The 27441-nt window shown below is 41.3% G+C and overlaps 1 protein-coding gene across 1 annotated transcript; it reads left to right on the forward strand.

The window, feature by feature from the left end:
- The first annotated feature begins 229 nt into the window (after positions 1-229).
- Positions 230-26894, forward strand: LOC131256723 (adagio protein 1-like). The gene is made up of 2 exons (XM_058257737.1): positions 230-753; positions 24560-26894. Exons 1-2 carry the CDS (start codon positions 533-535, stop codon positions 26166-26168), a joined length of 1830 nt encoding a protein of 609 aa, XP_058113720.1. The 5' UTR covers positions 230-532; the 3' UTR covers positions 26169-26894.
- Positions 26895-27441: the final 547 nt, after the last annotated feature.

Genomic DNA, 27441 nt, shown 5'->3' on the forward strand with positions numbered 1-27441 from the left:
CGTACAAGATGGGCCCAGGTGACGACTAAAACTTCCAATTTGCAGGCGAAGCCACACCCACGATGTGGCCACCCTAAACGAACGGCCGAGATCTCGAACTAGCATGCGACGCTGGCACGTGTGGCAGACTTACGCGCGCAAAAGCACCCTCTGCGTTTCTTTACCGTATTTAGGTCGGTTCGATTGTGGCTAACCCCAAAGGCCCTTGCCCTCCACTCGCTCTCGCTCGCTCGATCTCTCTCTCTCACCAAACTATCAAAAGACTGCCCTGTTTTCATTTCACAGCAGCAGAAATCTCTCTCTCTCTCTCTCTCTCTCTCTCTCCAAAAAGCTCTTACAAAAAATCGAAAAAAAGAAAAAAGGAAAAAGGAAGAGAAAAGAAACCTTTCCGCTATCGATTTCTTCCAATTTCTTCTTCTTCTCCGTCTTCCTGTATTCGATTTCTGTTTTTTTTCATCTTGTGCGTTTTTTCTTTTGGAGTTTTGCTATTGATGGGTTGAAGGAAAAGCAAACAGAAAAAGAAAGAAAAGTCATGGAGTGGGACAGCGATTCAGAAGCAAGCGGCTCGGAAGAGGGCTTTCTCCTCAACGATGGGGGCCCGCTCTCTTTCACCGTTGGGAGTCTGCTCCATTCAGCGCCGTGCGGGTTCGTCGTCACCGATGCGTTGGAGCCCGACCACCCGATCATATACGTCAACACCAGCTTTGAGCTCGTCACGGGGTACCGCGCCGAGGAAGTTCTCGGTCGGAACTGGTATGTTGAAATCCTTTATTCCTTGACTTGTTCGATCTTAGATTTTTGCTAATTTTTGTTTATTTCTAAATTGGGTGTTTCGATCTTCCATAGCTGTATTTTTTTTGGTTTCTTGCAAATTGTTGGATTTTTTTTCTAATCATGATATTGATTGGGGGAAGATATGATTTCTCTAGCTTTAGGGTCTTTTTTTTTTTTTCCTGTAATAGTAATTAGGTGCACGTTTGGATGCTCAATCGAACTGAATTGTATCAATTCAGCTCCATATAGAAGAGAACCGTAGGGGTCGTCTCAGCTTCTTATAGTGATGAACAAAACCTTTAATGTTGTCTTCCAATTGACCCTGGAATTTAATTGCGATTTGGGGGTTCTATCTTCATTAAGAATGGAGCGGCACTTCTATGCTTTTATCATTTCCACTTTAGTCAGTTGAGGTATTGCAATTCGAGTCAATGGTGCGTCTAAATATGGTCTAATGTGTTTTTCAAAAAACGCTTGACTCACACTCATTTCGATACCAATTAGAAAAAAAGCCTGTTCGGCTACACCTGAATTTAAATGGATTTTTGAGTGCGTGGGAAATTCTTTATTAATTGAGGGTTTGGGCGATGGCTCGATTCCAAAATGGTTTAAGAACCCGTGAACTTCTGTATATTCTTCTGCTGGATTACTTGTTTTGAATATGTTTCATTGTAATTCGGTTCTTCAGTTATGTCCTGATGATTATGGGTGGGTTTGGATGTACGATTGAGCTAGATTATGATAATGAAGTTGCCAAAAAGTGGATTTGAGTGAATAGTGAACTGTGTCTTTCCAGTTAGAAATGTCGGCCCTCTGGATGTTATTGCAATTGTTTTCATTTCAAATCCAATTTGAAATGACCATGATCACAATCTGGGTCTTAATACTCACTCCCAAAAACAGGAATAATCAAATTCTGAATATTACAGAGTTTTACTTCCAAATGTAGCCTAACACTTTGTTATATGAAACAAATGCTGAAGCGGCAACTTGAACTCCCGAATCCTGGGGAGGTCTTAACAACCATCGTAAAACTAAGAGTTTCTGAGTTGCATATTTAGTTGAATTACAAGGTTTCTTCTGGTGCATTTGAAAATTGGAACATAGTCAAGCACACTTGTTGTGTTTTAGCTTGTTTTCCATGCGAGGACCCAATCTTGCTTCTAGATTACATCACCTAATCAAAAGAGACTAGAGCAGGATATTTGAGGCTTGTCAGGGGACACTCGATAATGTTCATGTTGTGTATGGTTTTGTTATGGAGAGATGATGACATGCTTAATGCTACTTTTTATCAAGAGATGTTGGGTATGAGTGTTTGAAATCCGTTAGGGGCTTAAGGGGGCATTAAGAGAAGTTTGTCTATTATGTTTTGAGAGTGTATGCTAACGAATAGTTCTTGGGATAGAACATAGAAGATTTGGCTCCAATTATCACATGGACGGGGTTGCGAGTGTCAAATTTCATGTGTTAAACTATCTCATTGTTTGGAAACTTAGCTGTGTAACCTATTTATTAATTCCTTAAGCTAACTTTGCTGTAGTTCTTCCATGTGAGAACAATGCCTTGCTAATAGAGTCATCCTTAGATGGCTATCACCTGGTTATGGATGAATTAGCAAGGCATTTATAGGAAGAGGTCCTGTAGTGTGTCTTATTTGCAAATGACATGTTGTGATTGACGGAACGAAGGAGGGGGTAAAAGCAAAGCTCGTATGGAGTGATGCTTCAGAATCCAAATGCTTTAAAATCAGTTTGATTAAAACGGAAGGCTCAGTGGTAGATATTGTGTGTTTCTACTCTGATGTCATGGGTTCGAGAACTTGTGTGGTGTGTGTGTGTGTGTGTGGATTCACCTTTCAAAAAAAAGAAGAGAGGAGTATGTTGAATGCAATTTTGTACTGTTAGGATTGGAAATGATGCAAACGAGGAATTAGTGAAGATTGTGTTTTAATAATTGAATTAGTTAATATTGTTGACCAATAAGTACCCCAAAATGACCTTTTTTGATATCTTAGCTCCATAATTCATGGGAGTGGAGAGATTGAGAAGATGTTGCTCATAGAATTAGAGCTGGGTGGGTAAAGTGGAGATGTGCCTCTAGAGCAATGTTGTCAAAATTGTTATTGTATCATAAAACATAATAAGGTTGAATTGTATTGATTTCAAATCTTATCGCAAGTCGTAATATTTTAATGGTTTTCTTAAAAATTGAAAATTTTGAAAACACACACACACATATTAACTCACCAATCATCCATTTCAGTCCGCTTTCTCTACAATTAGCTGCGCAAGCAAGAATCTGATCCGAACTTCAATCTTTCTTTCATTTGGAAATATGAGCGCCCCAAAAAAAATTCTTATGTTTGGATGGCTGGCAGGGAAAAAGAAAATTCTGACCATAGACAATCTTAAGAAGAAAGGTATTGTCCTTCCCAATATATGTCTATGCTGTATACGCTCGGAAGAGACTGTAGATCACCTTCTGCTTCATTGTTAGTTCGTCCAATCCATCTGGGTAGAGATTATGAACATTTTTAACTTATTTTGGTGTTTCCCGGGAGGGACAAATCACTTCCTCCTAGCGTGGCACGGGATGTACTTTGGTAAGACGAAAACTACAATATGGAGAATGGTGATCCTAGCAGTTTGGCAGTCAGTGTGGGGGGAAAGAAACAATAGATGCTTTAGAAATCTCTCCAATTCGGCTGGGTTTGTAGCGTCTTCGGCTAAACGTCTTATCATTGAATGGGCTCTGAATGTTAAGGATTTGTCGGGTCCTGATCTTTTTCTTAGGCGTATAATCTAAGACCTGCTTTCTTAGCAGCCTCCCCTTTTATTTTCTCTTTCTCTTAATGAAATCTCTTCATCTTTCAAAAAAATAAAAATAAAATCCAACAAGCATTACCATATCATGATAGTTAGAGGATTCTTGTCTTCTTCTTCTTCTTCTTCTTTTTTTGATAGATGAAATAGGAAAACAAAAACAAGAACAAGCGGAGAAAACAGCAAACAACACAAAAACAAACACTACCCTACAATCTAATCCACCCTCCTATATACAAATTCACCCTACCCCCCCGCCCCCCCAAAAAAAAAAAAGAAAAAAGAAAGGGAATTCCTAACATTATGAAAGTATCGACTATTCCTCTCTAACCAAACCGACCAAAGGATAGCTAACATCGTAGCCCTCCATTTCGGGATCCTTAATGAACCTCTCCCTCGGTGCCAAATTCGATATACAGAACCTATCGAACGAGGCATCACCCAATAAACATTGGCTGATCGAAGAATGCCCGACAAAACTATTATGGAGAGAGCAGTGAATGAACAAGCAGTTGATGTAGGACAATTAACCACTCGCTCTAAAAGCTCGAACTGATAGAGCATGGCAAATTAATCCTTTTATCTCATAGCTTATGCCCCAAATCACATGGGTTAGGACCTCAACTGAACCCCCCTCGTGAGCCCCACTTCACATGAGTTCTGCTTCACATGAGCCACCTGCCTCACATGGGCTGCCTACCCCGAGTGTGCTCTGCATCCCATAGGCAACCCCACTCAAGCCTGGTATGAAAATGCCCCTGCATTAATTACCCCCGATGAGGAGTCCCAAATATGAGACCTCCCGCTTTGATACCACTTTGAGTATGACAATTAACCACTTGCTCTAAAAGCTCGAACTGATGGAGCATGGCGAATTAATCCCTTTATCTCATAGCCCAGGCCCTACATCACATGGGTTAGGACCTCGGTTGAACCCCCTCATGGGCCCCACTTCACATGGGTTTCGCTTCACACGAACCGCCTGCTTTACACGGTGAGGCCCGCCTCATATGGGCCACCCACCTCGAGTGTGCCCCTACATCCCACAGGCAACCCCACTTGAGCCCCGTGTGAAAATGCCCCTGCATTAGTTGTCCACTAATTTCTCTGCTCTTAAACAAGGGGGCAAGCATTTGGAATATAGAGGCCTTTTTTTTGGAGGTTGTCAATAGTCAAGATTCGGTTTCTCCCAACTAGCCAGCCACGCAAATGCTGCAACTTTAGGGGGGAGCCCTATAGAACCATAACTTTGCCATGTGGGATCCATCTCCTTAGAGGATTCTTGTCACTCCTTTATTTTTTATCTTTCATGAAATCTACCTTAAGAAAGATAACATAATCCTTTAATAATTTATGTTATTTTGCCTTTCTTGAGCCTAAATCACGTTGGAAAAAACGGCATATGATTTTGTAGACTGATGAAAAAAGGTACTTTGATTTTTAACCATCATTGCCTTTTAATTTTTTTAAATACCATCAATACCACACTACATGTAGGTCATCGTGATCACAACCATCTGTAAAAAACATTCCAGATTATTCATACATCAATTTGCTGTTTCAACCGGTTAAGTAGTACATAAGAAAATGCAACACAATTTAACGTCGAAGAATATCTATCATTTAATCTCTTATTAAGAATGAAATGAAATGAATGACCTCTGCTAAATGATTCTTAAAGCCCACACCAATGCAAAAACATAAAATGAAAGCTAAGTAAGGCTTAAAATAGAAGAGAACAAGTATAATTTCAATTGTAAATTGTAGGATTCAAATCATAGAATCATAGGATTCATCTAAAAGGGGATTCAAGCTGGGATTCAAATTGTTTTGCTTAAGATCCAACTGAAATAATAGATCATAGGATTTTAACAACTACCATCTAGAGTGTTTTTTTTTTTAATTTTTTTTTTTTAATTTTTAAATTTAAATAATCGCCACACCTACCAAAGTAAAGTGGGATTTTATAGGATGGCTATAATACCGACCATATGTTATGGGGCAAATGGTTGGGCTATCAATGAACATGTTTGTATGATGTGTAGCGGAAATGAGTATGTTGAGATGGATGAGTGGCAAGATGAGGAAGGTGGAATTAGAAATCAATGCATTTAAGGGGACATTAAGCATAGCACAAACATGTAAGATGCCTGGGAAATGAGGAAACCAGCAGCTGCCTCTTTCTTCATTGCTGTTATGCTTGTGTTGTTCAGTTATTATTTCTCTCCATTTTTCACATTCCCTGTGTGACACCCTGCTTGATTTCTAGCTTGCTCTTTGCTCGGCATGATTGCAGAGTAAGGATCTCATTATAGTTTGCTGTTTGGTTGCAATGGCTACTTTGCAGGGGTTTGGAAAGAAAGGAATAGCCACACCTTATGCAACATCTCCTCTTCCTCTTCTGGAGTTGCAGGCTTGGTTTTTCGGGACATCAAGGCATCGGCTTCTTGTCTTAGTTATGTCGATAGTTTGTTGATTTCTCATATGCTGGTCTAATTTGGTTGTTGCCTCTCCATTTGGCTTGGAGCCTCTGCTCCTGTTCTAGTTTAGTCTCTTTCGAAGTCCCTATTTGGGTTGTATAGTTGTTTTCTAGGTTTTTTTTTCATAATCGTTTTTTTTGTTTTGTTTTTGTTTCGGGCGGTCTTTCTTTGTTTTGTCTTGTTTTGTTTATTGGGTTGCTGTTGCTCCCTTCATAAATTTAATCTACAAAAAAGAAAAAAAAGAAGAAAAAAGGTAAGACGGTGAGGGAATAATAAGATGAGGGAAAGTAGACTTAAATGTTTTGACCATGTGCTGTGGAGACTAAGAACTATAATGGTGAGAAGTGAGTCATTTCAAGTTGAGGGCTCTAAAAGGCCAAGGGGAAGGCCCAAAGGATATGGATGGAGGTAGTAAGAAAGATTTGATGACCTATGGTTTAATCGGGAAATGATTGTTGATAGTGGAATGGTGGAATAGGATGCATGTAGCCGACCCCAACTAGTTAGGATAAGACTTGGATGATGTTGATGATCTTCTTAGGTGTTTTGTGGAAGTTTCTGATCACCTGAGTTTGAGACCAAGACCTCACCGGTTGATCCTTGGATTGAGGGGCAGTTGAAAATGTCATCTCTTGAGTTAATATAAGGTGAGATCGCCATGGAGCTTATGCTATAGGTTTGCAGAAATTTCTTGAACAATTAAAGAGTTTGAAATACTTTATAGAGTTTGGGCCTTTGGTTATGGAAGAAAGGCACAACCTAAGGCTTATGAGTTGGTTCGCTTGGGATCCACTCATCCAATCCAGTGTTCGCAATATCGATATTATCAGCCGATATTATTGTTATCGCCCCCCAGCGAGACGAAACCCGCACAATAACCCCCAGAAGATACCAAAACCTCCAAAATCCAGATATCGCATGATATATCATCGATCGCACGATGTATGGTCGATATCGCACGATTTCCTCCATTATTTTTGGATTTCGACAGACGCACTCGAAAAAAAGAGAAGAGAAATCGGAGAGTATCTGTAGGCTATAGTGAAGATTGGTGATCGGAGGTGGGCCATTGTGCAGATTTCTCGGAGATTTCGGTTGGAAATCAAGCTGAATTGAGGAATGGAACGAGAAATCATCGCCATCTCTTGCTCCGGAACCCTCGCGTGCGTGAAGGAGGGGCGCGAGAGGGGTGAAAAGGGGATCGGATTACGTGGTGGGTCACTGAGCATGCTCTTATCCTACTCAGTAAACTCAGTTGGGCCCACCTTTAATGTATATGGTCTATCCACGCCGTTCATCCATTTTCCCATCTAAATTAAGGGGTTGATCCCAAAATTTAGGAAGTTTAGTGGATCATACCACAGGAAACAGTGGTGATACTAATTTCCACTGTTGAAACCTTTCTCAGCCCTGATGTGATGTTTATTGGTCATCCAAACCGTTAATAAGATCATACAGACGTGGATGAGGGGAAAATACGAATATAAGATTGATCCAATCATCTAAGACTTCTGTGGCGCTCAAGAAATTTTCAACGGGAGATGTTCAATTCAAGTCTTTTCTACAGTGTTGCTCATTTGAACATTGTATATACTTTATTTTTGGGCTAAAGCCTTGAAATTATCCACTAAAATGGATGGATGGAGCGGATAAAATACATAAATCATGGTGGACCTCACATGAGTTTACTCAATACGCTAAGCGTAGTGAGTAACTCACTAGGCAATCGCATAAGTGGTGTCACCAAGTTCTGTGGGTCCCATGGTAATGTATGTGTCGTATCCACACCGTCCATTAATTTGGAAATATTTTTTTAGGGCATGACACAAACAATGATGTAGATAAAAATCTTTAGTGGACCTCACCACAGAAAAAAAGTGGAGAGAGTGACGCCCACCATTGAAACTTGAAACCTTCCTAGGGGCTATCATAATGTTTATTTGTGATCTAATCTGTTCATAAGTCCAGGAAGATATAGACTAATGGAAAACACAAATATCATCTTGATCATCCATCCCTTGTGGCCCTCAAGAAGTTTTTAATAGTGAACGCCACTCTCTCCACTGTTTTCTGTGGTGGGGTCCACTCGAGCTCTGGATTTGACTCATTTTTTGGTTCATGCCCTAAAATGATCTATTCAAATGGATGGATGGTGTGGATAGAAAAAATACATCATGGTGGGACCCATGTAACTTGGTGACGTCACTCGTGATTGTGAGGGGCGTGGATTTCCTACGAAAGCCTTTTGCAAAAAGTTCCTGCGCAAGGATCTGGGTGGGGCCCACCAAAATGTTTTTGAGATATCCACCCCATTCATTCGTTTTATGAGATCATTTTAGGATGTGCGACCAAAAATGAGGTGTATCCAACACTCAAGTGGGCCATACAAGAGGAAAAAGTAGGCATTCAGTGAACACCGTTGAAGCGTTTTTATGGCCATAAAAGTTTTGTATCAGGCTATAATATGGTGTTTTTACTTCATCCCATTGGGAATGACCTTGTAAAAGGTTTGGATATCATATAAACATCAAGGTGGAGCCCAATAAGGTTTCAACGGTAGAAATTTCTTGCCCCAATTTTCCCTCTCATGTGACCTACTTGAGTGTTGTATCCACCTCATTTTTGGTAGAATGTATTAAAATGAGCTCGAAATACGGATGGACGAAATGGATTTATAAAATACATTGCAGTGGGCCCAACCCAACATCCTCGCGTAGGAACTTCCTGCGAAAGGGTGGTGCACCACACACCAGATATATAGCGGAAACGGATTAGCTACTCCCCCTGACACCAGCCTTTCGCTGGTGGTCGGTGCTCTGTGGGCCCCACCATGATGTATGTGTTTCATCCATGCCTTTCATCTATTTTTATAGATCATTTTATAGTGTGAAACCAAAAATGAGGTATATCCCAATCTCAAGTGGACCACATTACAGGAAACTGTGTTGAATGAGCGTTGACCATTAAAAACATTTTGGGGCCATTAAAGTTTTGGATCAAGCTGATTTTTGTTTGGTCCCTTCATCTGGGCCCGTATGACCTAATCAATAGATTGGATGTCAAATAAACAGTACAGTGGGCCTTAGGAGGATTTTCATGGTGGATATCCAATCACTATTGTTTCATGTGGTGTGGTCCACCTGAGATTTATATCCGTCTCATTTTTGAGATCAAGCCATAGAATGATCTGTAAAAATGGATGAACGGAATGGATGAAACAAATACATCATGGTGGGGCCCACAGAGCACTGACCACCAGCCACGGGGCTGGTGTTGGAGGAGTAGCCAATCCGTTTCCTACAGCTGCTGTAGGTACGTAGGACGCGGATTGCGTCCTACCCCTGCCTATCTCTGGCCCCGAACGGGCAGTTCTGTGGGCGGGCCCACTGTGATGTACTTATAAATCTAAGCCGTCCATCCCTTTTTCTCAGATCATTTTAAGCATGAAAACAAAAATAAGGCAGATTCAACGCTAAAATGGACCACACACTCTTGCATTTAATACAACTAGCATTTGATGCTTTGTACATTTAATGCAACCAAGCTTATTATTTGGTGTGGTCCACTTGATCATTGGATCTACCTCATTTTTGTGTTCAAGCCTTAAAATGATATGAGAAAAGGGATTGACGTCTTGGATGTACAGATACAGCACGGTGGGCCTACCCACAGAACTACCCCATCATTGATATGTATATTTCTCAAATTTTACTTCTTCAGTTCTTCTTTTGCTTTTCAATGAATTGGTTGTGTTTTCATACATGATTATGATATATTTATAAATATCAAGCATTCAATTTAAATATCGTTGCATTAGTTCAGTTAAGCATCGCATAACTTAGGACCCTATATGAAGGAAATTTATTATGTGCATCTTTTTTTTTGAGATGTTATGTTTTAAAAGTATGTATTAAGGGCTTTTTTAACATTCCCCAAAGTTTCATTAAAAAATTCAACCATTTTCCTAATGTTTCCCCATGTTTCTCAAAAAGTGTGATAAATTATGTGATACAAATGATATATCCCGTCTCGTGTGATAACCGACATGTATTTGTATCCCAAGGGTGCGATACTGATATTTCGAACACTGATACAATCTACACTTTTTGCGTATTGGGATTGCCTCCCATTCACACTCTTAAGTTCGAAAGTAGTGGTATAGGTTTCTCTTGTTTTGTTTGCACTATTTTCTTTTTAACATATCCTATTTGCCTTTGAAAAAGAACCAATTCATTAACTATGTTGTTGTTGGTATGTACTTTGTAAGGATATTACTTGAGATTGTGATGGGATTGGTTTCTGGTTATAGGGAGCTTGATAGATGTTCATGGTGTATGAGCTTCATAAGTTCTTACTTTTGTAACTGTAAGTGATTAAAAGTGAAGTTGTTCATAAATGCATAGGCAGATGCACAGGGCAAGTCGAAAGAGGAAAAAGTTTCAACTTTCAAGAGATTAAATAATGAAAAATTTGGTTCCATTGAAGAGTGGAAGAGATGACTGACGTTGATGGTCATTGAAGAGTGGAAGAGAGCATGGCCTATTGCTTGATTGGAGGTTGGAGGGACCAGGTAAAATTTTATAGAAAATTCGAGCATGGTTGTTAATGCGGGGACATTTTCACACCGGGCTTGAGTAGGGTGGCTTGTGAGATGCAGGGGCACACTCGGGGTGGGCGGCCTGCGTGAGGCAGGTGGCTCGTGAGATGCGGGCCCCACTTGTGTGACTCGGGTGGCTCGTGTGAGGCGGTACCCATGTGATTTGGGGCCCACGATGGGGGTTCGACCGAGGGCCTAACCCATGAGACGTGGGGCCTGGGCAATGAGATAAATGGACCAATTCGCCATACTCTAACAGTTCGAGCTTTTAGAGCAAGTGGTTAATTGTACTACATCAAATTGGTATCAGAGTGGGAGGTCTCATGTTCGAGACTCCTCACCGGGGGCGATTAATGCGGGGGCATTTTCACACCGAGCTCGAGTGGGGTGGCCTGTGAGATGCAGGGGCACACTCGGGGTGGGCGGCCTGTGTGAGGCAGGTGACTCGTGAGATGCGGGCCCCACCCGTGTGACTCGGGTGACTCGTGTGAGGCTGTACCCATGTGATTTGGGGACCACGAGGGGGGTTCGACTGAGGGCCTAACCCATGAGACGTGGGGCCTGGGCAATGAGATAAATGGATTAATTCGCCATACTCTAACAGTTCGAGCTTTTAGAGCAAGTGGTTAATTGTCCTACATCAATTGTTTTGGGGTGGGGAGCCTCAACTAATCAAGGAATGGTGGGAAGGTTTTTAGGTGGAGGGTTTCGCGGGATTCAGACATTGCCACAAATTGAGACTCCTAAAAGATAAAATCAAATCATGGAAGTTGACATAGCTCGGTAAAAGGGAGCTAGAGACGAACTCCATCCTATCAGAGTTACAATCAATCGTCGCAAAAGGGGAGGAAGGTTCTCTCTCAATAGAAGATTTGTGCGAAAGAGTGCAACTGATCCAAAAGTACTCTGCAAGGGTATCGGAAGATGAAATTAAATGGAGGTAAAGATCGCGGAGTATGTGGATCAAAGGAGACAAAAACACCAAATTCTTTCATAATTTAGTAAGCGCACGAGCAATTATCAACAAAATCACAAGCATTTTGGTGAATGGAACTCGAATTGAAGATAAGCAAGGCATCTTGGCAGAGATTATCTGGTTTTTCAGCAATCTTGTCTAGGGAGAAGGATGGAATAGGCCTAATCTAAATCACTTGCAGTTTGAGAGGCTCTCCAATGAGGAAGAAAACACCATTGAGGCCCCTTTTTCTGTGGAAGACGTGAAAAGTGCGGTGGATGCCTTAGGAGGAGATAAAGCCCCTGATCCAGATGGATTCCCGATAGCATTCTTTCAAACTTTCCGGGATATGAGGGATGATGTAATGGAGTTTATGAATGAATTCTATGAAAGAGGGCGGCTCTCAAAGGAACTTGTCGCTTCCTTTGTGGCTTTAATTTCAAAGATCTCAGGAGCAAAGTTTTCGAAGGATTTCAGGCCGATTAGTTTAATTGGTGGCTCGTATAAGATTTTGGTTAAAAGTTTTAGCTTCTCACCTGAAGGGGGTCCTTGGTAAAGTTATATTTGAAAATCAAAGCACTTTCATCCTAGGAAGGCAAATTATCAATAGCACCCTCATCGCCCATGAATGTTTGGATTCAAAGCATAGATCGAGGTCTAAAGGTATTGTTTGCAAGTTGGATTTAGAAAAGGCCTATGATCATGTTGATTGGAGGTTCTTATTTTTATTTATTATTATTGTTTTTTTAACAGTATATGCTTCCGTGGCTTGGGTTTGGAGAAAAGTGGAGAAGGTGGATAGTGGAATGTGTGGGATCGATGCATTTCTCGATTTTACTCAACGGATCTCCAAAAGGTTTCTTCAACAGTTCCAGGGGGTTGTGGCAAGAAGATCGATTATCTCCCATTCTCTTCTTAATCGTCGGGGAAAGCCTTGTCAAGAATGTTGAGTAAAGGCTAAGCTGAAGGTATTATTGACGGTTTCAAGTTGGAAGGAATGGAATCTCCGATATCCCATATTTAGTTCACGGATGATACGCTTTTATTTTGCGACGCCGATCTAGAAAAAGTTAGTAATTTGAGAACTATTGTTCGGTGTTTCGAACTTGTCTCGGGACTCAGGGTGAACATGGCAAAGAGCAAGATGTTTGGGGCGAATATGGAGGAAGAAGAATTAGGGTAGCTTGCCAGGTCTTTTGGTTGTGTAGTGGGAGCTCTTCTGACTTCATGGGCCTTCCCCTTTGTATGGGAAAGCCCCCGAAGTAGATGTGGGACAAGGTGATGGATAGGTTTGAGATGTACATAGCTAGATGCAAGTGTAGATACTTATCTTTTGGTGGGCGCGTTACTCTTATAAAGGCAGCCCTCGAAGCTTCCTCTTTTCTTTATGTTAGTCTTCAAATGTCCGGTTTCAATACTGGCAAGACTAGAGAAGTTGAGACGTGATTTTCTTTGGCATGGGATAGAAGATACGAAGAAATTCCACCTGGTGGAATGGAGGGAGGTATGCAAGCACTATGAAGAGGGAGGGGCCGGCATAAAAGACCTCAAGAACATGAACTGTGCCTTATTAGGAAAGTGGATTTGGAGACTCGGGACCGAGAATGAGGCTCTCTGGAACAAAATTATCAAAAGTAAGTTTGAAAAATCGGAGTGAGGCTGGTGGACTAGATACTCTTCCTTCTATAGATCCTTGGCACTTAAAGGTGTGATATCTATCAAGGCGGAAGTTTCGGAAGGAGTATGTTTCTCAATTGGCAACTGTGAGAGTACTCGATTTTGGGAAGATATTTGGGTGGGAGAAGCTCCATTGAAAGACGAGTTTCTGTGAGTTTTCTGACTTGCTCCTAATCTGTCCGTTGTGGTGGCTGACTGTTTCTCTTTGATATGCGGAGAGGTTGTGTGGAATCCTCCTTGCAGAAGATATTTACGGGATGAGGAGGTCCAAGAATTTGCGGCCCTTCTTAATTGGATTCATCTTTGTCTGCTGGATCCAAGTTCTTTGGACAACTTAGTCTAGAGGCATCGCAAGTCTAGTGTTTTCTCGGTAGGGTCCTTCTACGATCTCCTTGGCAAGGATCATACGTCAAGATAAGAGACAACGACAAAACATGTGTGGGAATACAAAACTCCGAAAAGGGGGAATACAAAACTCCGCCCAAGATCGTAACTTTTGGATGGCTGGTAGGCAAGAAGAAAATTTTAGCAGTGGACAACTTGCAAAAAGGGGGAATGATCATCCCGAATGTCCGCCTCTGTTGTATGGGAAGCAAGGAATCGGTGGATCACCTATTTGTCCAGTGCAATTTCATTAGGTTGATTTGGTTAGATATCTTATCAAGATTCAATGTAGTCTGGTCTTTTCCTTCATCAGCGGGCGATCTTCTGAAGGCTTGGGCATGGAGTCAAATTCATCAAACATATGACTGGTTTATGGAGAATGTCCCTACTGGTTGTTTGGTGGTCAGTGTGGGAAGAAAGAAACGGTAGATGTTTTCGTGGAGAAAGTAAAGTGGTGGAGACTACATCTCAAAGGGCGAGGTTATTAATAATTGAATGAGCCTGCAATGTTGAATATTTTGAAGGATGTAATTTTCTTTTTCAAGGTGCTTAAATGGATTGCTATCTCAACGGTTCAGTCTTTTCCCTTGTAATTTTCTGTTTTGTTCTGTTTTGTTTAATTTTATTTAGTTATCTTTCCAAAAAAAATAAAATAACATCAGATAATAATAGTTCTAGTGTACTCCTTAACAGTAGGATTATTATGCTGCAAATCGAAGAGCTTGAACATTTTGGATTGATAACTTGATGACAAAAATCTTTGCTTCATCTTAGCCGTCATCTCAAGTTGCTCCAGCACTTCACAGTTTGGTTTGCCATGTAATTTCAATGCTCCAAATCTTACTTGATTTCCTCTGCCAATTGAAACCACTCAAAATAGTTTTCCATCAACTCCAACTGATTATGAAAAATGTTAGGGTCTACGCTACCACTACAGTCTATGATCTTTGCCGTCACACACCTAATTGGATCTTCTGCTTGATGATGATGGTGGCCTCAACATAATCCAGATACTCATGACAAGGCTGTAGGTGCTCAGGTTCCTTGTTGATGATATCAGAGCTGCTGATATCTCGGGTGGGTCTCGACTTACATCTGTGATTCATGCCATACTTTACCTGGTGTCAGAAACCTTGGTTGCTTTGGGGATTGATTGCCTAGTTCCACAAATTCTTCCAGATCGGCATTAACCCAAGGTTTAGCAACGTTCCTCCTGTTTTCTTCCAACATGGGCATGTGGCTTTTCAAATCCTTTATGCGATCTCTCAATTGTCAGATGACTTTTAACAACGCTTAAACTGTCACCTGTCACCTTGGAACTAAAGGAACTCCACTTCTTGTAGGCATGAGCTATTCAATAGTGTTCGAAATATTGATATCGTGTTACGTATCACATCCTTGGGATATAGACACGTATCGGTTATCGTACAAGATATATCGTTTGTATTGGGTAATTTATCACACTTTTTAGGAAACAATGGGAAAATGGTTGAATTTTTCAATGAAACTTTAGGGATTGTTAAAAAAGACGTTAATGCACACTTTTAAATCATAACATCTCAAAAATGAAGTGTACATAATAGGTTTTCCTTTGTATAGGGTCCTAAGCTATGTGCTGTCTGACTGAACTAATGCAACTATATTCAAATTGAATGCATGACGTTTAGAGTGTATGTGATGATCATTTCATCAAATACTAATAAATACTTTGAAATTAATCTCAATTGACAACTGGTTGAAGGGAAATTTCAAAAAAATTAATATTTTAACAATTTTTAATTAAAAAATGATTTTTATTTTTTGAAAATTGATAAGGACTTAACAAATCAGTAGATCAACCCTCATACATGCTTGATTTTATGTTTAGAGTGCAACATTGCAAGTAATTTGGGAGAAATTGGGAAAATTTCGAATTTTCCCTAATTGGGCCCACCTACACTCAAAATTTGAAGTTAGAGTTTATGTGATGATCATTTCATCAAATACTCCTAAATACTTCGAAATTAATATCAATTGACAGTTGGTTGAAGGGAATTTAAAAAGAAAAAAGAAAAAAAGGAGAACATGAGGAACAAATGGATATCAAAATCAAAGCTCCAACTCCATGATTTTTCATGCAAACCGTGAAAAACCAATGGATTCGTAACCATTTGACATTGATTTAACATAATTTGAACAAAAAAAAGGGATCGGAAATTGAAAATGCTCACCGGATCGAACATGTGGGATATATCGGCACTACCTGTGCGTTTCGTATTGCCTAGGTAGGATACAAGACATCGTGGGATATATTGACCGATATCGTCGATATTTAAAACATTGCTATTCATAATATTTGACTTGAATAGGGAAGATCTTTAAGTGAAGAAGAACTCGGGGTGGGTGGCCCGCGTAACCCATGGATTTGTGGCCCATGTGAGGCGGAGCCCATGGATTTGGGGCCCATGAGGGGGCAAAACCCATGGATTTGGGGCTCATGAGGAGGGTTCGGCTGAGGACCTAACCCATGGACTTGGGGCTTGGGCTATGAGATAAAGGGATTAATTCACTATACTTTAACAGTTTGAGCTTTTAAAGCAAGTGGTTAATTGTCCTGCATCAAATTGGTATCAGAGCAGGAGGTCTCGTGTTCGAGACTCCTCACCAGGGGTGATTAATGCAAGCTCGAGTGGGGTGGCCTGTGGGATGACGGGGAACACTCGGGGTGGGTGGCCCGCATAACCCATGGATTTGGGGCCCATGTGAGGCAGAGACCATGGATTTGGGGCCCACGAGGGGGTAGAACCCATGTATTTGGGGCTCACGAAGAGGGTTCGGCCAAGGAGCTAACCCATGAACTTGGGGCCCGTGCTATGAGATAAAGGGATTAATTTGCCATGCTCTAACAGTTCGAGCTTTTAGAGCAAGTGGTTAATTGTTCTGCATCAGTCTCTTTTGGCTAGTGGTTCACTGCAGATAGGGTAGACCAAGGACAGGGCTTGGGTTTGGATTTGGGGCTGTTTTAGGTGTAGATAAGGTGGAATTGGGTTGGATTTATGGGTTTTTAGGGACCAATCTCCACTTGTGATTAAGTGTGGTCCGACTGCTTGTGCATGTGTTTGGAATGAGCATATGTAGGGTAGTGTGTGATTGCATCTCTATGAGATTCCCGAGCTTTTTAAGAATCCGCCTCCTTGCATACCTCCCCCAAGTTATCATCTTCAAACCCTCTAGCTGCTCCTTGGGATCCAGAAATTGCTCCATTTCCACATTGCTCAAACCTCTTACAGAACACTAGCTCCCACATCACCTAGTTGTGACATTAGGACACAATAATCTCTCCCTACCACTTGGTGTGGCCCTGTTTAGGCTTGATTGAGAAGACTATTATTGCAAGCGTGTCCTCCCCGAAATTGCATCTCCACCCTACATACAGCCTTCCGCAAGCTTGACGATCTGTAAAGTGATTATGTCTTGGTGAAGCAATCCCCATCACTTCATACTCGCACACAATTATTTTCTACCATAAATTACCTTATTTAGCCGCAAACGTTCACAACCATTTTCCAAACAATGCACTATTCATTGCTTTTAAAGTCATTTCAATTGTTCTCTCCCTGATTTTTAGCTCACACAACCTTTCCCTGCAAGTGTATCCTTGATTTTCTTTTGAAAGATTGGAATTTATGATAATGACGACTCACCATTCCTCTCAAAGGTAGTCTTTTTGGATTCTTTCTAATGTATGAATCACAATTGTTGGACATTCAAAGAAGCATGGGGCATATGGACATATTAGGCAAGCGTGCTTCGGCCCCTAAGAGACTGATAGGTGCCTTTCCACACTGATTACTTCCAATCCTTTCAACTATATCATTCCATAGATGGGCTGAATCAATGTTACATTAAAGAAAGTTTTTTGAGAAACTGTTAGTGCTTTGAGTATGATCATAAGCAAAGATTGAGATTTAGAGGTGGATGGATTCTTTGTGGCTTGTTGTCTAGTATTTTTTTTTGGTTTTCTGTTGTTTCTGTTTTGTTTTGTTTTGGGCTGCTTTGGCTCCCTTCTTTAATGAATATATTCTATCTTTAAAAAAAAGAAAAAAAAGAAAGGGACTTTATTTTTATATTTTTTTGTGAAGCTTCGTTAGAAGAGTGGGCGATATGCTGTGATGGTTGTGCTATGATATTGAGTCAACGCGGTGCAAGAGTAACCATTGATTTTGGTTTGGCACTCATGCTATATACACCATTTGTTTGCAAATCCCCCTTTATAGGTGCGGTAGTTGTGCTGCGTGGGATTGGACTGTGTTGGCATGCGAGTTATGTTAGTGATGTATTTGTTGGTTCCAGGCTATTTTGTGCAGCCAACTACTCGACCATGACCTTTCATATGTATAGGTGCTTTGTGCTTTTAACAGTTTTCTGGTCAATTGCTCCTCCATGGAGGATGATCCTTCTTTGCTTGCTTGCCCTTTGGGGCATGCATGTGATTGTTGGGTTGGGGGTTAGTTCTTGGTGTTATTGTGTTGGCATGTGGGTGGTACCGTCAAGGTGTTCCATAATGGTAACGGCGGCCATAACGGCCACCACCGTTGCCTTTACGATACGGGGCATAACGGCTGTTACGGCCCCGTAATGGCCGTTACAGTCTCTCTTTTTCATTTTTTTTTATTTATTGAAAAAAGCCCTGAAAAACCTATATCTGTCCCGTAATGTTGATTAAAAAGTATGAAAAACCTGTATTTGTCCCGTAATAGACCATTACGGGGCTATTATGGCCTTTATAGGGCTGTAACGTGCTGTTAACAACAATTACAAGTCATTTTTTTCCATAACGGCTGTTATAGCTATTACAACCCCGTAACGTGTAACGATTGCTACCGTTACCTTTATGTAACGGCCTTTACGGCACACCATGGGTACCATACAATTGCCACTCCACTTAAAAAGCTAACCCAAATATTTGTTGCAAGCTTCTTCCAATTCGGGAGGAACTACTTCTTTGTCATCTTCTTCCAATTTGAGAGAAAGGTGAAGATGATGATAAGAATGATGACCTCTAAAGATTTGATGATATTTCTTCTTCTTCTTCTTCTTCTTCTTATTCCAATTTGGGAGAAAAGGCTAAGACTTCTTTGTCCATTTTGGGAGAAAGTCTTAGATGATGGTGGGGATGATGATCTGTAAAGATTCGATTATATCTATGGAGTTCCATGATCTTGATCTTCTTCCTCTTTTCTTGGGTTTGGCATATTATGAGGGTTGGTAGGGTGTAATTAATTTTGCAGAATTTAAGGGTGGTAAAGGGGTTGGATTGCAAGGGCCAAAAGGAAACTACGTTAGGATAGATGTGATGTGGTAGAGATATTGTTGTAGAATTTAAGGGTGGTAAAGGGGTTGGTTTGGAAGGGCATATATATGGTTAGGATGGGAAAAGAGAAAATGGCATTAGGATAGACATGACATGATAGAGTTGTGGAAGATACCAGGTGACGGGGAAAAAAAGGAAATGGTGTTAGGATTGACGGGGTGTGGTAGACATGTGGAAGATATTGGGTGAAATCAAGTTAGTCAACTAGTCTTTTGAACAAAGTTTCCTAGACAAAGTGTCAGATGGGCGGAGCGAAGCATCGTGATATCTATTTGCAAGGAGATAAAAGAAGTTGCACCGTCGTAGTATAGAACCTTATGAGTCATACCGTGAAGCTCTGGTAGAGGGTGGTGGAGCAAAGATTGAATGAAGGAACACTGGTATTTGAGAACTGGTTTGGCATTGTGCAAGGAAGATCTACCATGAGGCTCTTTTAGTACTGATAATTGATGGGAGAGTGTTGATAGAAGAGGAAGGTTCTAATGCTTTAGATACGGAGAATGCATAGAATCGAATGCCTAGAAAGTTTATGCGGTTGGTGTGGGCATCAAGGAGGAAAGGGTTCCACGAAATGCATCGATATTACCATATATATTTACAAGGATGTTGCCAATAGAGTGAGAACATGTGAGATGAAGGTGTTCCTTGTATCATTGGGTCTTCAGGGTCAACGTTAGGTCTATACATTTCTGTACTTGTGATAGATAAATTAATCACTAGTATCCAAGAAGAGGTATCACAGTCCATAGTTTGCGAATGATGTTCTGCTTGTTGATGAGACTAACAAGTTTAGAGGAAAGCCCTAAAGTATCGACGTTTAAAAACTAGCAAAACCGAGATTATGTGAATGCAACTCTAGTAGGAATAGTAATACAAGTGAGTCTTTCGTTCAAAACAAAGGCCAAGGGATTCCTTTAAGTGAATTGTTTCTTTTAACTGCATCTATTGTTGAAAAGACAGAGTGATCAATGAGGGTGTTTCCATTAATGTTGGGTGGATGAAGTGGAGGTTTGTTTGTGGAGTGTTGTGTGTTCACCGATGGCAATGAACTTAAGGGAAAAATTGTATGAGGTAGCTATTTGACTGGCTATGCCGTTTGGATAGTCTTTGGCAAATTGGATGCAAAATAAGCCAATGATGAGTGTTACTAAGATGGGGATTTTGAGATGGATGCATGGAAAGAGGAGGAATCATGAATTTGAACATCCAAAGCAGTGTAAGAGTAAGCTCCAATTGCTGATAAAATGATGGAGAGCCAATCAAATAGTTCATCCACTAGATGTGGAAGTCAGTGGTTCCCTAATAAGGTGAACTTTGATTAGTGCTGAAGGGGCCTGGTAAGGGGTCAAGTGGAGGACTGAAAGGGTCTTGGATCATGGTTTAAAGTATTGGTATCAGTGTGTGCATTGGCAGGTTATAGACCAAGTTATATTGACGATACTGATATGAATTGTTTGATACATGGTGAGTAAAAAGAAAAACCCCAAAAATATTTTGAAAAATTAGTAAAGTAGAAGAACTAAAGAAACTAGAAAACGATTAAAGATGTTCTTTTGTATCTTTTCCCTCTTGTGGTTGTTTGTCTTCTTCTCTCTCCCATGTCAATTCTCTCTCTCTCTGATGCAGGACATGAAATTCAAATACGATGCGCAAAATTTCAGGCTTAAGATCACGTTAGTTTAGAAACAATTACACAAATTTCATATCCCACACAATAGTTCAAACATTCAATCAAGGGGAATCTATACGGGTCCAAACCTACATATGTTAGGGCTAGATCAATAAAATTATGGACCAAATGATACTCAAAGGGAAGTAAAATCATCCACACATGCACAACAATATGTCCCTAGTCCAAGAGATTCACAGGTTTTAGTCCAGAGAACCCTAGGATTAGAAAAAAGGCAAACAAATTGAAAATAATGCAATTTAGGGTTATGGAAAATAGGTATGAGAGGGATGAAATAAGTAGGAAATCTGAACCTGGAGATAGTTCACGCATGCGGATAGCGGGCCAGACCTGATGCACGTGCGCAGGAGCCTGACCGCACGTGCGAGGGGACTCCGATTCCGAAAACCGACTCCTTGAGTTTGGTCGGCCAGGGGAGGGCTCCAACACCCCCGAGTTTCGGGCCGATGCGATGTGCGGTTTGTACGTGGTGCTCCGCCGAAGTTTCAGCCCTCCTGCAGGGCCCAGATTATAGAATTCTGATGTAAAGAGGAAAATTGCTGCAATAAAGGACGAATTTGAAGCGTAGATGATTGTATGAGATGAGAAGTATGGATGGTAGAAGATGGAAGCGAATCGGGATAGATGTGGCTTCGCACCACGGTAGTCAGCCCTTCGAGGAAGGGAGGGTTTCACACCCAATTGGATTTCCACAACTCAGAAGCTCAGAGGAGTAGAAAAACGCAGGAAATTTTATTAATCTTTAATGAGGAAAAAAACTACAAGGGGTGCCTATTTATTAGAAAATTCTATACTCCAAAACTCACGCCATGTGCGTAACCTATTACTTGGCGATGAAGTAATCACAAATTACAACTAATTAAAGTAATCTAAATTGTCCATGATACTCTTAATAACAATAATAAACGAAACCTAAAATACGAGATTAATTAGACTAGTGGGCCATGATCATGAGAACCCATGGTGGGCTTTACATGGCTATCGGGTCTACTCCAACCAACCAAAACACAGTTCTCTAACTAGGAGGCCCTCCCTGGATGTTGTCATCGATCTAGATCGATGGTGGGGTCCTCTTCCTCCTTGTGTACGTGCGTAAGGGGGCGTGCGTGTGCGCGTGATGTCCCCATCACTCTCTCTCCCACATCAACTCTCTCTTAGTCACTTTCACAAGTCAGTTTTCTCTTCCTCTCAGTCACACACCATTTCAACTCCCTCTCTCTCTCTCTCTCTCCATAAATACAACACCTTAGTGAAAAGACTCCCCATATTTCATAAACACACCATCCCCTCATGACACAATATTTTAGGCAACAAAGACTCTCCCCTATCTCTTAGTCACTTTCACTAGTCAAATTTCTCTTCCTCTCGGTCACTTCACATCATTTCAACTCTCTCTCTCTCTCTCTCTCTCTCTCTCTCCATAATTCATAAATGCACCATCCTCTCATGACACACCTTTTTAGTCAATGACTTGCCTTGACTTGTCTGAGTTTACACCAAATCAGGGTGAGTCATCCCATTTATGTGTTGAGGAGGTTTGTCTCAGGGGTGCTATTTACTAATGGTTTGACAACATTAGTTGATTAAAGGTTTTAGGAGGGTTTTGGATGTCTCACCTATAGTTTGTTGATGGTTTTTGTTGTATTGTTACCTTTCAATCACTTTATTAAAATTTTTTATCAGATCATTTTGTAGTTCGCTGTTCAATAGCAAATGTACCGAAGCAGTTTCAAGGGGACTGTAGAAGCATGAAGGGAAACAACAACAGATTCGGTCACGAGTGCAGGAAAATGTTGATAGATAAACAGCTAGGAGCTTCACATGGGTAGAAGGTTCATGCAACCTTTAAGAGTGCTAGAGTTTAGTTCGATTGCATCTCTGAATGCGATCTTCTGAGGAATATTCTTGACAATTGGGGCTTTCAATCTCCAAAAGATGCGGTTCTATGTTATGCTGAAGAAGTGAAAATTGACCATCTTTTGATTTGTTGGTCATGCATCAAAGGAGTGGCAGTTTCTCTGTGGATTGTTTTAGGAAGGAGTTGGCAATGCTTTTTTACTGTCTAAGAGTTTCTGAGTGCTGGTCACCATGCCCTTTGTCATGGAAATGAGGCATCCTTTAGCGGGTCTGCTGCCCTGATATGCAAAATTTGAGTTTTTGTTGTAGTTTTAGGACATCTAGTGTTGATGCTGTGATTGATTATATTTTGAGTGGAGGAATAATAAGATTTTCATTTGTGTGTATAATCAAATGATTTTGAAGTGGAGGTGCAGGCATTTTTGGAGAGCATTTGAATGTTTCTTTCCTCTTTGCCCACTTATTGCTGAAGAGGTTTCTTCAAATATTGCAAGAAGGGAAATTGAGTTACATTCTCCTCGAATACAAAAAAAAAATCTTGAGATGTTCTAACGCAATGCCAGGCAGAAACTCAAACCAAAAAAAAGGGCGAACTCTAGGAGGAAATTGTGCGTTTCCAGAGGCAGCAGATGCTGCCCATTCTTTTCCTTGTATTACAGTTGTTTTTTTTTTTTGGGGGGGGGGGGGGGGGGGACTGGTTGTTGCCTTATTAGCTGTTCTCTGGGCCGAAAGAAACAATTGATGATGTTTCTGCAAGAAAGGCATTTCTGCTGCTGGGGTCTTCAATTGGGTTTTGTTGTATATTAGGGACTAGGTCTCTTGAGGGTCTGTTTGTTCGGTTGGGACTGGACAGTCAGAGGGCTGCTTTGTTTTTTGGATTTTCTTTTTCCGTTTGTTGTTTTTGGTTATTGTTTTCCTTATTTACTGTTTTCTTCTGACCCTGGCCTAAATAAATTGCTTCATCTTTCAAAAAAAGAAAAAAAAAAGAAGGTTAAAGCTTTTTAATGCACTCAGATGTGTTGAAGTACAGTTGCTTTGAATTTTCATCGCTTTGCATTTTCGCCTTTGTAAGTACAATGGCTTGACACAACTGGCATGGAAAAATGACTTGATGTAACAGCTGGTTGAGAGGCAGTTTACTAGTGGCTCTGTTTTCTCTCTTCGATTTTTTCCCCCTTTGATGTCTCAGCCAGTCTTTACACCCCAACTTTTTGATTTATGCACTGTTTTCCCCCCATTTGGTCTGTTATTTAATCCTCTGGCTGCGTATGATGCATTGATGCTTGATACTCAGGCACTTAGAGATGGTACTCATGGCGTATGGTAACCCGAATTGAACCGGCTAAATTGTGGAACCCACTGTAACTAAGTTACAGTATAAAAATCAGTTTGGTTGAACAGCTCTAACCTCTTATAGGTGGAGTCCGTGGACATCCTTTTTTTTTGTAAATTTTTTAATTTTTTGAAATAAGACCGTTGGATAACTGTCCAATAAATGTTCAGCAATCTAAATATTTGTGATCAAATAAGAGCAATCTTTTGTTCATGATACATCTAAACTGGTGCTCATACTTTGGATGGTTTAGTTTGAATGATTTGCATGCCACGTAGGCAATTTTGGAGTGAGTACTAACTGCCTGTTTATCAACCATCGCACTCTGCGAGAGTTCTTTTTTTTTTTTAAAGACAAGATATCGATGTTAGAATAATCTATATTTTGTACATACTAGTCTAGGAGGCTAGGACTAATAGTAGAAAAATGGATGGAAATTTACTGAAAATAGAGGGTGCAAGTATCAATTCTCTGTCATTTTGTTTATAAAATAGTGGTTTTTGTGGTGAATTTCTTTGCTGGTTACATAGAAGAAAGCATGCTTTAGGTTTTTGGAAAAATTATTATGTTCTTGAAGTTTCTAGAAATTATATATTAATCAAACACATACTGAGGCTGTGCGGGCTTTTTCCAGCCGGTTCTTGCAATGCAGAGGGCCGTTTGCTCAAAGAAGGCATCCGTTGGTTGACTCTGCAGTAGTTTCTGAAATACGGAGGTGTCTTGAGGATGGCGTCGAGTTCCAAGGTGATTTGTTGAATTTTAGGAAAGATGGGTCTCCATTGATGAACAGCTTGCGGCTAACCCCAATATATGGGGATGATGATATAATTACTCATGTTATTGGCATCCAGTTCTTTAAGGAGGCAAATGTCGATTTGGGCCCACTGCCTGGTTCTGTGGTGAAGGAATCTGCAAGGTCCTCCGATCGCTTTCTTTCTGATCTTACCTTCTACCGCCCAATTTCAGCGAGCCATGGAAATATTGGTCGTGAATATTGTGGTATGATGCAACTGAGCGACGAGGTGCTGTCTCAGAAGATCTTTTCAAGGCTGACACCAAGAGATATCGCATCCGTTGGATCTGTGTGCAAGAGGCTATATCAAATAACGAAGAACGAGGACCTCTGGCGAATGGTTTGTCAAAATGCATGGGGCACTGAAACGACTCGCGTGTTGGAGACAGTGCCCGGGGCAAAAAGATTGGGGTGGGGCCGGCTGGCTAGGGAACTAACAACTCTTGAAGCTGCAGCATGGAGGAAGCTAACTGTTGGTGGTGCTGTGGAGCCATCTCGTTGCAATTTCAGCGCCTGTGCTGTTGGGAATCGGGTTGTGCTTTTCGGCGGGGAAGGGGTCAATATGCAGCCGATGAACGACACATTTGTATTAGATCTGAGTGCCAGTAATCCTGAGTGGCGGCATGTCAAGGTCAGCTCTCCCCCTCCTGGTCGGTGGGGCCACACACTGTCCTGCTTGAATGGGTCTTGGCTTGTCGTCTTTGGAGGTTGTGGAAGGCAGGGCTTACTAAATGATGTTTTCATACTGGATTTGGATGCTCAGCATCCTGCATGGCGTGAAATCTCTGGGTTGGCCCCGCCGCTCCCCAGATCATGGCACAGCTCTTGTACTCTTGATGGCACAAAACTGGTTGTTTCTGGTGGCTGTGCGGATTCCGGAGTACTTCTCAGTGACACCTTCCTGTTGGATGTCACGATGGAAAAGCCTGTTTGGAGGGAGATACCGGTAACATGGACCCCGCCTTCTAGGTTGGGGCACACTCTCTCTGTCTATGGTGGCCGGAAGATACTGATGTTTGGTGGTCTTGCTAAGAGTGGGCCTCTTCGGCTGCGTTCGAGTGACGTGTTCACGATGGATCTAAGCGAAGATGAGCCCTGTTGGAGGTGCATCACTGGGAGTGGAATGCCTGGTGCTGGAAATCCCGCTGGAATAGCTCCGCCTCCCCGGCTTGATCACGTGGCTGTAAGTCTCCCAGGCGGCAGAATTCTGATATTTGGCGGGTCTGTGGCGGGCCTTCACTCTGCATCCCAGCTCTATCTCTTGGACCCGACGGAGGAAAAGCCAACATGGCGGATATTAAACGTACCTGGTCGGCCCCCAAGGTTCGCTTGGGGACACAGCACCTGTGTTGTGGGAGGAACAAGAGCCATAGTTCTTGGGGGGCAGACTGGGGAGGAGTGGATGCTGAGCGAACTGCATGAGTTGTCACTTGCAAGCTCCGTCATATGATACAGAACAGAAAGCAAGCTGGTGTCCGTCGACTGTCTCTTATCTAGCGATGAAACGATGAATGCTTGATAAGCTTGAGTAGTCATGAAGTGGTTGTCTGTTAGATAATCAGTGCTGCTCTGTGGTATTGTTTGCTAGGTCTCCATTAACAGATTTCTGTAGATGGGGTTGATCTCTTTATGGTGGTCGTGGGTTCCGTTTATCTGACAACGGATGGTCATGACTGGGACCGATCTGTTTGTGGGTAACAGAGACTGATGGTCTGTATTGGCCAGGCATAGGTGAATTCTCCCTCCCTACCTCCTGTCTCTGTCTGTCTGTCTGTCTTTATATATATATAATACACACATACATGGAGATGCATACATATATATTAGTATGTGCTATGCTGTGGAATCATTATTAGGTCAGTATTATTTAGGGGTAATGTTATTTACATGGCAGAGTTTTTTAACTGTTAATTCGTTCTTAGCTTTATTGCGTTCGTTCTTGTTTGTATTTTCAAAGGAATGAAGGGTGCCTGTATATATTAGTGAGTATTTTACAGTACACTGAGCTTTATATGGTTAGCTGACCTCTTCCTTTTTTTTCTTTTGTATCTTTTGTTGGTTGTGGTCTGCATCAAGTAGAACTGAACTGTGCGTTTGGTCTTCTTTGGTAGTTTCTTTTTTGGACATGCTCAGGCACAGCCGATTCAAAGAAAATATTACATGGGTCAGATTCTAATCCTTGTTTGGATGGATGGTTTTAAATGTTTATGCTGCATGATATGGTTAGTTCCTATGATGTTTCTTGTGACATTGGATTCGTGTACAATGGTAAATGCTTTTCAAGTCGTTGGGCTTATTTGGGTCTTCTTGCATGAATTTGGGTTTGGTGCCGTTTGATGGATCGCTTTTGCCTAGTATTTGGGATGCCATAGGAAGTGGAAATCCAATTGGCTTCTGATTTTGATTTTTTTCGCTCGCTCTCGAATTCTAATTTCATTGAAAGGGAACCCTTCTGTTGGGATCTCATTGTGTTTTCTGTTTTAAAATGCTAATATCTTTTGCCGCTATAATGTGGTTGGGTAGATCCCACTAGTTTTCCCCCATCCTGTGCTCCGTGCATCGAATGGGGATTTGGTTGACATCATCTGTTTAAACAGAGTCCATTGTTTTTCCTAAAAATCCAGAACATGTGCACGGACTGGGCACACTGATGAGCGGCTTCAATCCCACATTCTTGCTTGGAGATCTGCATGAGAGGAATGCAGAACCCAAGCGAGTCAGGC

The sequence above is a fragment of the Magnolia sinica genome, chromosome 9 (assembly GCF_029962835.1).
Source record: "Magnolia sinica isolate HGM2019 chromosome 9, MsV1, whole genome shotgun sequence".
In the NCBI taxonomy this organism is placed as follows: domain Eukaryota; kingdom Viridiplantae; phylum Streptophyta; class Magnoliopsida; order Magnoliales; family Magnoliaceae; genus Magnolia; species Magnolia sinica.

What these genes read in the sequence shown, in the direction of transcription:
- LOC131256723 (XM_058257737.1), top strand. Translation starts at nt 533, where the DNA reads ATGGAGTGGGACAGCGATTCAGAAGCAAGCGGCTCGGAAGAGGGCTTT. An exon ending in GAAGTTCTCGGTCGGAACTG is followed by an intron (nt 754 to 24,559) that starts GTATGTTGAAAT and finishes GGCTTTTTCCAG; the next exon opens with CCGGTTCTTGCAATGCAGAG.